Here is a 12,079-nt window from a genome sequence, read left to right as displayed (position 1 = left end):
CTTATCTGTGTAAAGATGGAGAAGATGGCGACGTGACGCAGCGGCCACTCCATTGCATGATATCTATCAAGTAGGGTGCCGTGGGGGACATCACGTGATGACGTGAGATTGAGACGTGTAAATCCAGCTCTCCCGTAAAAAAATCAGCAAAGTACCGTTTAAACAAAGCAAAGTTAATAAATACTTTCCGAAAACTACTTATAAACTTCGCAAAATTACTTTACGATATGCCTCGTAAACCGCAACAGAAGAAGTCTGTTGTTGCGAAGTCGCCGCGAGATGGGAAGAAAAAAGGGCCTACTGCAGCGATGGAGCCTCGGATTCAGGTTGGATCTCCTTCAGAGTAAAAGAACCAGCATCATACAGGCCTATTTCTTTGTTGAACACGGATTATAAAAGAATAGCAAAAATTTTATCGAATAGATTATCTAAATATTTACCAAAATTAATACATATGGATCAAACAGGATTTATTAAAAATAGACAATTGGCAGATAATGTAACTCGGTTACTCAGTATAATTCATTTGGCACAAAAAAGGGAGGAGATGAGTATAGTAGTAGCCTTGGATGCAGAAAAAGCATTTGATAGATTGGAATGAGATTTTTTATTTAAAGTATTAGAAAAATATGGGTTAGGAACATCTTTTATAAACTGGATTAAAACTTTAAATACTAACCCTAATGCTAAAGTAGTGACAAATACTCAAATTTCAACACCATTCCAGTTAAAAAGGTCAACTAGACAAGGTTGTCCATTATCACCTGCTTTATTTGTACTGGCGATAGAGCCATTAGCAGAACTAATTAGAATTGATCCAGATATTATGGGTTTTAGAGTTAATCAGGAGGAATATAATCTTTTTGCTGATGATGTTTTGGTTTACTTAACAAACCCACAGCATTCATTACATAAATTATCTTCTAGATTGGATGAATATGGGAAAGTATCAGGGCATAAAATAAATTGGGATAAAAGTGAAATTTTACCTCTTACTAAAGGAGACTATAGCCAATGTCGATTAGCAACCTAATTTAGATGGCCGGTAAATGGCATAAAGTATTTAGGTATAAGACTTGATCATGATGTAAAGAATTTATATAAATTTAATTATTTACCACTATTGAAAAAAATTCAAGAAGATCTTGACAAATGGATGATACTACCAATAACATTAGTGGGTAGAGTCAATGTTGTAAAAATGAATATATTTCCTAGATTACAGTATTTGTTTCAAACATTACCAATACAATTGCCACAGAAATTTTTTCAAGAGTTAAATAAATCTGTGAGAAAATTTCTTTGGAAAGGTAAGATGTCAAGAATATCATTGGAAAAATTGACATGTAAATTTGAGTTAGGAGGGTCACAACTTCCAAACTTTAAGAATTATTATAAAGCAAATCAACTTAGATTTATTGCATCTTTCTTTGATGGTTGAAAACCGGTATGGATTAGAATAGAATTAGATAAGATAGGAGAAAATATACCTGAAGATTTTATATATAAATGGGAATCTAAAAGGATATGGGAAAAGAAAGAATCTCCTATATTAAAACAGTTGAATGATCTATGGAATAAGATAAATGTTGATAATGAAATAAAGTAATCTTTATTAGCAAGGAGACCTTTGTTCCAAAACAGACTTATTCCTTTTACAATGGATAATCAACTTTTATATAATTGGTACCAAAAAGGGATTAGATCCATAGGAGACTGTTATGAACGAGGTATATTGATGTCAGTTGAACAATTAGAAGGATGTGGAAGCATTGGAAAGGGTACAGAGGAGATTTACCAGGATGCTGCCTGGTTTAGAGAGTATGCATTATGATCAGAGATTAAGGGAGCTAGGGCTTTACTCTTTGGAGAGAAGGAGGATGAGAGGAGACATGATAGAGGTGTACAAGATAATAAGAGGAATAGATAGAGTGGACAGCCAGCGCCTCTTCCCCAGGGCACCGCTGCTCAATACAAGAGGACACGGCTTTAAGGTAAGGGGTGGGAAGTTCAAGGGGGATATTAGAGGAAGGTTTTTTACTCAGAGAGTGGTTGGTGCGTGGAATGCACTGCCTGAGTCAGTGGTGGAGGCAGATACACTAGTGAAGTTTAAGAGACTACTAGACAGGTATATAGAGGAATCTAAGGTGGGGGCTTATATGGGAGGCAGGGTTTGAGGGTCGGCACAACATTGTGGGCCGAAGGGCCTGTACTGTGCTGTACTGTTCTATGAACAATTAAAGAATAAATATAAAATATCAAATAACACTTTCTTTTGTTACCTTCAATTAAGGGCTTACTTAAAAGGCAAACTAAGTCAAACAATGTTTTTGCCAAAACCCAATGAAATTGAAATTTTAATTCGAAAAGGAAAAATTAAAAAAATTATTTCTTGTATGTATAATTTGATTCAAAAACAGACAATTAAACAAGGAATCCACAAGTCAAAACAAAAATGGGAAACGGATCTGAATACTAATATTGATGAAACAAATTGGTCAAGACCGTGTCTTGACAGTATGACAAATACAATAAATGTTCGACTTAGATTAGTACAATATAATTTTTACATCAATTATATATTACACCACAAAAAATAAATAGATTAAATTCAAATTTATCTGATCAATGCTCTCGGTGTAATCAAGAAATTGGCACTTTCTTACATTCTACTTGGTCTTGTTCTAAAATTCAACCTTTTTGGATAAATTTAAGAGTCTTATTGGAACAAATTACTGGAACTCAATTTCCACATAACCCTGTATTATTTCTACTAGGTGATATTGAAGGGATAAAACCGAAACTTAAACTGAATAAATATCAGAAAGAATTCATAAAAATTGCATTGGCAGTAGCCAAGAAGGCTATAGCAGTTACTTGGAAATCTGATTCGTATTTAAGTATGAATCGTTGGAACAATGAAATGGCCAGTTCTATTCCACTCGAAAAAATTACTTATAATTTAAGAGATAAATAGGAAACATTTTTGAATATTTGGCGCCCTTATTTACAAAAGATAGGATGGCATATTTAGTTGCTCCAATGATAAAGATCTTGGTCCCTTGGGGAAAGTAATAAATAAATATACTAAATTTATTTTGAATCCCATGGAGCATGTGGAAACCTTCCAATACCCAGGCGGTTTTTCTTTCTTTTCCTTCTTTCTTTCTTTTCTTTTTAGGTAGGAGTATATATCGGGGGGGAAAGGGGAGGGGGGAGGGTAGACATTATCTTTTCATGTATTCACTTTGAAAACTCAATAAAAATTATATTTAAAAAAAAAAAGTAGGATGCCGTGCACAATCCTGGTTTGATGGAGACAGACGTGAGAGCATGGAAGAACATCCGGAGAAACTTCTGAAATGCCTTCTTTGCTGCCGCTGCCACTGTGTAAGGCCCCAAGTCCTCGGCTTTGCTTGTTGCTCGGCGGGGTCGAAGCGCTCGGCAGAGATGGTGCTCGGTGTCGGAGGGCTGGTTGGAGGCTCAAGGTTTTCGGACGGACTCAGAGTCGGCTGTGGTCGGGTGCTTCCAATGCATCGGCAGTTGTCGGCACCTGGAGGTTTATGGCAGGGAGAGTTTCTCCCTTTTGCCGCCTGCTATCGGGACTATCGGCAGCAACACTCACAACACGCTGGAGGAACTCAGCAGGTCAGGCAGCATCCGTGGAAACGATCAGTTAGCGTTTCGGATCAGGAGTCGATCGGAACTTTGAGACTTTTTTTTTACCGTGCCCATGGTCTGCTCTTCATCAAATTATATTATTGTTTTGCACTGCTGTAACTATATGTGGTCTTGTCAGTGTTAGTCTTTGGTTTGTCCTTTTTTTTTTGTGATATCATTCTGGAGGAACATTGTGTCATTTCTTAATGCATGCATTTCTAAATGACAATAAACGAGGACTGAGTGTCCTCGTAATCTAATCTATATTTTCTTGTGTAAATGGAACAATGTGGTAACTGCACTGTATTTTGTTGTTTTTCAGATTCACTCCTTATTCACTATGTCATGGCATTCAGCCTACAAGAAACCCAAGGAGCTAGAATGCTATATCCTGACTCTCATGTCATTTTTGAATGAAGCTTGACTGACTGTCTAGTTGATCTTACAACACCTCAGCAAGGGCGGTACAATTTGGGTCCTGTGTAGCTTGAAGGACGGGTTTAACCAGACAAATTGAATTGTTCTAGACGAAGGAGGTTGTGGACTTCATTAACACTGCCAAAGGAGCCTTGATAAATTCCTGCTTTCATCAGACTTGCAGAGTAGACAACGTGCTGCCAGTGGCAAATGGTTATACCAAGCACCCACCAACCAATCCATTTTCTTTTTCCAAATGCTTAATTTATGTGCATTTTTTAGATTTTAATCTCTTCCAAAACACACATGAAGCTATGCAATAAAGTACAAATATTTGTAGTTTTGAGTTACCATTGTACGTTGGTCCACTGTCAATGCTCCCACCGTAGCCGGCCTTTGCACAGTCAGGGGGTGCCCAGCCTTTCTCACAGTGACAGTTCTTATTGTTATTGCACACCTGTGGACAAGGTACAAAACAACGGTCACGCACGCTGTACTTCTGCTCAGCTGGAACCATACATTAAGAGCAGATTACTGAACAGCAGCAAGGTTTTACTTAACTAAGGAGGAATGAGAAATTGCAGATGAGGAAGTTTGCAGCAAAAGGAAAAAAAAACTGCTGGATGAACTCAGCAGATCGAGCAGCATCTATGGAGGCGAAAGGGATGTGCTGACATTTTGGGTCACGACCCTGTAGTAGGACTGGGGGGTGGGGGTGGGGGGAGGCAAGGGGAAAAGTGGCCAGCATGTAGAAGTGGAAGGGAAGGGGAGGCAGGAGTTGGAAGGTAATAGGTGGGCAAATAGAACCATTGGGATGGAAAAGGTGAATAAAAGGAGGGAGAACCTGGAGGTCTGATGAGAGTGGGAAAGCATCACAGGGGCGTGGATGACCTGAAGTTGGAATACTCAGTGCTCATTTTGTTGGGTTGTCCAAGCGGAACGTGTCATTGTTCTCCTAGACCATGTTGGCCTCAGCCTGGCCATGGACAGACAGGTCAGTGTGGGAATGAGAAGGGGAGTTGAAACAGCTTGTAACCTTTAGCCTTTCACCTCCTCCCTCACCACCATTCAGCAATCTACACAGCCCATCCGAGTGCGGCAGAGATTCACGTGCACCTCCTCCAACCTGATCCAAGGCATTCTGTCCTCACCAAGTGACCTCCTCTATGTCAGTGAGATCAGACACTTGAAGACAAATGTTTTAGAAAGCACCCACGCTCTGCTTGCGATGGACATTTCAACCTTTGGGATGCACGTCACTTCCAGTCCCCTCCTCATTCCCACACCAACCTGTCTGCCCTCTGCCTTCTCCACTGGCACAGTGAGACCAAACAGAAACTGGAAAAACTCCTCATATTCCACTTGGGTACCCTATAATACCATGACCAACGAGTTTTGCAACTTCAGGAACTTCCCCCCGTCCCATACCCATCCATGCTCCTTTCCCACTCACACTATTCTACTCAGTGTCTCCATTTGTTCACCCTACCCATGCTTCCCTCCCTCACCAAGCTTCATCTCTCTCTCTCTCTACCCCCCCCCACCCCACTATCCGCTTTTCCTAGCGCCTACCAGCTCCTAACCCACTTCTGTGTAATGGGCCACCTTTCTGACGTAGCATCTCAGCCCGAAATGTGAACACGTCTCTTTTGCTGCCTCACTTGCTCAGTTCTTCCAGCCAGCTTAGTAGTTCCTCACACCTGTTGTCTGACGAAGCATTTTGTCCAGCTCCTGATAAGCACATCTGCAGTATTCACTTCAATCACTCGGGAACACGTCACACACTCTTACGGCGGGAGGAGAAGATGGCGGCACGCCTGCGTGTGCGCAGCCCTCCGGTGAAAAATGATATCGCATCTGTTAAATAGGGGCCGTGGACAATTCTGATTTGATGGAGAATGGACGTGAAAGCAGAGGAACAGCTGGAGAAATTTCTGAACCACCTGTTCGCTGCTGTCATTACTGTGTGGTCGGGAATCTTTCGGAGGGTAGGCCTCAAAATCCCCGGCTTTGCCTGCTGTTGGCGACCGAGAATGAGGTCGAATCGTTCGGACAGAGATGGCGCTCAGTACTCGGTGTCGGAGAGCTGATCAGAGCTCGAAGTTTTCGGATGACTCAGAGTCGGATTGTGGTTGGCATTGCAGGGAGAGTTTTTCTTCCTTCTCCTGTCTGCGTGAGATGTGGGACATTTGAGAAACTTTGAACTTTACTGTGCTCATGGATTTCTTCATCAAATTATGGTATTGTTACACTGTTTGTAACTATATGTTATAATTACGTGGTTTTGTCAGTTTTTTCAGTTTTGGTCTGTCCTGTGTTTTGTGGTATCACACCGGAGGAAATAATGTATCATTTCTTAATGCATGCATTACTAAATGACAATAAAAGAGGACTGTGTGTCCTCATAATCATCTGTAAAAAGATTCCCCTTCTGGATCTGTGCCCAGCTGCCTTGCATTAAAGGCCTCTTACTCAGACTTGCAAAGTCATTTTTCTTGCATTTACTCTACCAAGGCTTTTCAATGCTATTAGCCTGTTGGTTACTGCCCGTTAGACTGCTTGCATTTTGGGCAGGAATGAATATCCTCCATCTCTGGTGGTGTTCAGAGCTTCCTTCATGTCTGTGGCTTCCTCTTGTTTTTCACTACTGTTAGCTGTGCAAGTCCCAGGTGGAGGCTCAGGAATACTGTCACACTCAGATGTTAACAACAGGAATTCTGCAGATGCTGGAAATTCAAGCAACACACATCAAAATTGCTGGTGAATGCAGCAGGCCAGGCAGCATCTCTAGGAAGAGGTACAGTCAACGTTTCAGGCCGAGACCCTTCGTCAGGACTAACTGAAGGAAGAGTGAGTAAGGGATTTGAAAGTTGGAGGGGGAGGGGGAGATCCAAAATGATAGGAGAAGACAGGAGGGGGAGGGATGGAGCCAAGAGCTGGACAGGTGATTGGCAAAAGGGGATACGAGAGGATCATGGGACAGGAGGTCCAGGAAGAAAGACAAGGAGGGGGGGGGGACCCAGAGGATGGGCAAGAGGTATATTCAGAGGGACAGAGGGAGAAAAAGGAGAGTGAGAGAAAGAATGTGTGCATAAAAATAAGTAACAGATGGGGTACGAGGGGGAGGTGGGGCCTAGCGGAAGTTAGAGAAGTCGATGTTCATGCCATCAGGTTGGAGGCTACCCAGATGGAATATAAGGTGTTGTTCCTCCAACCTGAGTGTGGCTTCATCTTTACAGTAGAGGAGGCCGTGGATAGACATATCAGAATGGGAATGGGATGTGGAATTAAAATGTGTGGCCACTGGGAGATCCTGCTTTCCCTGGCAGACAGAGCGTAGATGTTCAGCAAAGTCGTCTCCCAGTCTGCGTCGGGTCTCGCCAATATATAAAAGGCCACATTGGGAGCACCAGACGCAGTATATCACCCCAGTCGACTCACAGGTGAAGTGTTGCCTCACCTGGAAGGACTGTTTGGGGCCCTGAATGGTGGTAAGGGAGGAAGTGTAAGGGCATGTGCAGCACTTGTTCCGCTTACACGGATAAGTGCCAGGAGGGAGATCAGTGGGGAGGGATGGGGGGGGACGAATGGACAAGGGAGTTGTGTAGGGAGTGATCCCTGCAGAATGCGGAGAGAGGGGGGGAGGGAAAGATGTGCTTAGTGGTGGGATCCCGTTGGAGGTGGCGGAAGTTACAGAGAATAATATGTTGGACCCGGAGGCTGGTGGGGTGGTAGGTGAGGACCAGGGCAACCCTATTCCTAGTGGGGTGGCGGGAGGATGGAGTGAGAGCAGATGTACGTGAAATGGGGGAGATGCGTTTAAGAGCAGAGTTGATAGTGGAGGAAGGGAAGCCCCTTTCTTTAAAAAATGAAGACACCTCCCTCGTCCTAGAATGAAAAGCCTCATCCTGAGAGCAGATGCGGCGGAGACGGAGGAATTGCGAGAAGGGGATGGCGTTTTTGCAAGAGACAGGGTGAGAAGAGGAATAGTCCAGATAGCTGTGAGAGTCAGTAGGCTTATAGTAGACATCAGTGGATAAGCTGTCTCCAGAGACAGAGACAGAAAGATCTAGAAAGGGGAGGGAGGTGTCGGAAATGGACCAGGTAAACTTGAGGGCAGGGTGAAAGTTGGAGGCAAAGTTAATAAAGTCAACGAGTTCTGCATGCGTGCAGGAAGCAGCGCCAATGCAGTTGTCGATGTAGCGAAGGAAAAGTGGGGGACAGATACCAGAATAGGCGCGGAACATAGATTGTTCCACAAACCCAACAAAAAGGCAACACTCAGATGTTGGAGGATTCTTCATTGCTGTTTTCATAACAATTTTGTTTTACCAGTCAGGGCTGTTAGCTCAGAGCTGAACCCCCGAACAAGGAGAACCGGTGGACTACTCTTAGCTTGGCCTCTACCCTTTGACCTGTTTGTCATGGGTGACTCTACCAGGAACCAAAGCAGAAAGCCCCGACTCCAGCCAGGTCATTGAGGCAAACAAGCTTCCAAGTCACGAAAAGATTGTCATCCTCTTGGACCCTTTTATTAGACTTTTATTCTCATGAGAGTTGCAGGCAGATACAGCACAGAAATAGGTCCTCCAGCCCACCAAGTCTGTGCTGACCATCAACCACCCACTTACTATAGAACAGTTCAGCAGAGTTCACTCCACAATGGTGTGCCAAACTAATTAAACTGGTAATTACATGCCAATTAATCCCTTCTGTCCACACAATGTCCATTATTCTCTAATTTCTGCACATACACTCACACATCTAGGAACACCTTAAATGATTTTGCCTCCGCCGCCCCTCCCCCCTCCCGGCAGCATATCCCAAGCACCCAGTGTACCCAGTACATCCCAGTGTATCATTTAGCAATTTTTCACATTCCGCACATCACCAATCTTCATATCGTCTGGAACCTAGCAACCCACCACTTTTATCTAGGTCATCTAATAACAGCAGAGGGTCCATTACAGATTCCTGTACAAAACTAGTCACGTAACTACAGCCAGAGTAAAGAAGCTCTGCTTCCTATGGACAAGTCAATTCTGAATCCAAACACTATAGATCCTGTGCATCATGATCACAATAACCTACATTCATCTGAAACCATGTGTCTCAAGAAATTCTGCTTTTGTCTGGTCTTGTTAACAGGTAACACCAACTTTATTTTAACAAAAAAGATGGTGGTGCACTCGGATGCAGTGGCCTCTCTGGGTCCAACCACCAACCAACTGTGTAATTGTTTGTCCTTAATGTCTTTTTGTACAATCACAAGATGCTTGCTGGTTATCAAGTACTACAGGCCTACCACATCAGCATGTTGCTTGATAGCGGTGGAGGTGGACTTGTTACACACGGTATTGCAGCCTGCTTAAGCCAGCAGGGGAAGAAAGCGTAAGAGGCAGTGCATGATCCAACAAACGGTGCGAGTGACTGTCTTGGGCATTTTCCTTGTGATTGCAAGACCCTGTTGGATATTGGTAATGTAGAATACTGCAAGTTCGGTTCACTGGCGAGACTGATGGCGAAGGAGCTGCATGGCCTCGGTTGTAGCGCGGACCAGGGCTTCTTGCTGTGGCGTCGCCTGTTGTGGCACCCTGGGGTGGAGATGCTGTAGGTGGTGAGGTCCATGCTGGTTTCGGGTGGGGGGGGGTGGTCTGTCCTCTCACATCAGTGCTGCCGTCAAGTGGAAGACAAGCGGCACTGTGTTTATCTGCGGCTGCACTCATGCACGATGGTCGGACTGCTATGGGTTTGTTCTTGCCGACAGCAACCCACCCACCGTCAATCTATAGGCCATGACACTCAGGGACATGGGCTAGACTATTATTTTTGTGTGACTGTATGTTTACTGCTAGCATAACTCTATACGTTATATATGCCTTGTTCTGTGTGAGACTGTTGGTACTGTGTTTTGCAGCTTGGCCCACAGGAACGCTGTTTCTTTTGGCTGTATTCATGTATGTAAACTTGAACTTGATTGGTAAACATGTATTCAGAGATCTTATCGCCTTCTCCATTCTACCTAGACTCCCTCTTTCCAAACAGTAAGCAATCTCCTTACCCTCCTTCACGTTTAAAAAAAACTTTAAAAAATGTACATCAGGATGGAAGCATTTGCATGGATGGCATGCAAACAGAAGTTTTTCCACTGTATCGCAGTACATCATCATCAGGTGCTGTGCCCAGTTTGAGCTTTGACTGCCATGGCCCACACACTCCTGTTTCGGGTCAAGTGGATCAATTCATTGGTATTCATTTCCAGTTCTCTGGCTGCTGTCTCCATCATCATTTCTCTTTGCCTTCCTCTTGCTTTCTTCCCTTCAATCTTTCCCATAATTACCATGTATTCTAACTTCTCTTCCCTAATTACATGTCCAATGAAGTTACGTTGCCTTTTCATGATTTCGTACACTATTTCTCTTTTTGTGCTTGCTCTGTTCATGACATCCTCGTTAAATATTCATTTCGTCCATGATATTCTTTGCATCCTCCTCAAAAACCACATCTCTGCTGCTTCAGTTCTTTTCCTCATGTTACTAGATATTGCCCAACATTCTGAGCCATATAACATAACAGGATAAACGTAACACTTCAGTATCTCAGTACAGGTGACAACATTGAACCAATTAACAATTACCAATAATCAGTTTTGTACCTCATCTGCCAATTATTTGTCCATTCAACAAGTTCATCAAAATCCTCCTATAATTTACTGCAACTCTCCTTGGTATCATTCCCTAAATTTGCTACCATCTCCAAATTTGGAAAGCAAACTTTTGATTTGTGAAGATCAGTGGTCTCGGCCAACACACACAGGGAGCACCACCCAACTTCTGTCACTGTAAAAAGTTTCCCTGATACTACACACTTGTTTCCGTGCTGTTTGATTCTATTTCGTGTAGATAGGCAGAAGGGGAGCAGTGGGCAGTAGGGCCATTTCTGTGGCCGATAGCTCTACGATCCCTGCCTTCTGTTTTCTGTCCAGAAGCTGGCTAGCAAATAGTCTGCAGCCTGGCCCCTGACCGCTCCCTGACACTCCATAAACCGGTACTTCACGAACTCCAGAGACCACAGAGCAGCACGCTATTGCAGCTACTTCACGGCTCGAAATCTGGTCTCAATTCCGAGCTCACGCACCCCGAGCCTGTTCTCGCTATAGCTGTGTAGATTTCCCCCTGGTGCTACGGTTTCCTCCCACATCCTAAAATCTAAGTGGGGGAGGGAGTTGATGGGAATGTGGGGAGAAAAGGTTACAGGAAATTAGGGTTGCTCTGTGAGCTGGCATGGGCTTATGGGCTAAATAGCCACCTCTTCTGTCATAAGGAAATATAGAAACATAAAACAAAAATTATTGGATTTACTTGCACAGGAGTTCTTACTTACCCCACGGCCACTGCATTTCACCTCTACATCGCAGTCATAGTTCAGGATAGCGACATTCACACACTTGAAATCCATGCAGACCTAAAGCACATCGAAATGATTATCAACACCAGAGAACATGGCTCACTTGATTTTTCCTGGGTAGTGTAAAAAAAAATAGCTACTGAAAAATCTGAAGTAAGAATGGAAAATGCTGTGAACACTCAACAGGTCAGACAACATGTGTGGAAACAGGAAATGCAGTTCATGTTGCACTCTGCCGAGCACTGATCGGAGCTGAAACCTGAAGGGATAACTCTGTTCATCTCTCTCCAGATGCTGCTCGACCTGCTGAGTGCTTCCAGGATTTTCTACACATAAACTGGATCATGTTACAGGATGAGTAGGCCTTATCTAAAACGCTTGTGGCCAAAAGGGTTTCAGGGTTTTTTTTTCAGATTTTGGGATATATAATGAGACAGCTTGGGAATGCCATCATTTCCGACTCTGAATTTATGTGCTACCAGTAAGGAGTCTTTGTCTAGGAAGAAGATGGAGGAGGAGAAGATGGCCGCATGACGCAGCGCGCAGCAGCCTCTCCGGTGAATGATATCTGTTACCTGTCAAGTAGGGTGCCGTG

At 43.5% G+C, this 12,079-nt stretch overlaps 1 protein-coding gene across 2 annotated transcripts in view; it reads right to left on the bottom strand.

Annotated features, from left to right (window-relative positions):
* LOC140201787 (disintegrin and metalloproteinase domain-containing protein 9-like) overlaps nucleotides 1-12,079 on the bottom strand; it is a 150,260-nt gene that overhangs the window by 17,225 nt on the left and 120,956 nt on the right. For both annotated transcript variants that reach the window (XM_072266474.1, XM_072266475.1), the window contains exons 17-18: nucleotides 11,461-11,541; nucleotides 4,429-4,534 (exon numbers count right to left, since the gene is read on the bottom strand). In XM_072266474.1, the coding sequence (XP_072122575.1) occupies nucleotides 4,429-4,534; nucleotides 11,461-11,541 (187 nt within the window). The remainder of the gene's footprint in view (nucleotides 1-4,428; nucleotides 4,535-11,460; nucleotides 11,542-12,079) is intronic.

Source organism: Mobula birostris, chromosome 8 (genome assembly GCF_030028105.1).
Source record: "Mobula birostris isolate sMobBir1 chromosome 8, sMobBir1.hap1, whole genome shotgun sequence".
Taxonomy (NCBI): domain Eukaryota; kingdom Metazoa; phylum Chordata; class Chondrichthyes; order Myliobatiformes; family Myliobatidae; genus Mobula; species Mobula birostris.
The sequence above is the reverse complement of the archived record's forward strand: the minus strand, read 5'-3'. Positions and strand labels throughout refer to the sequence as shown.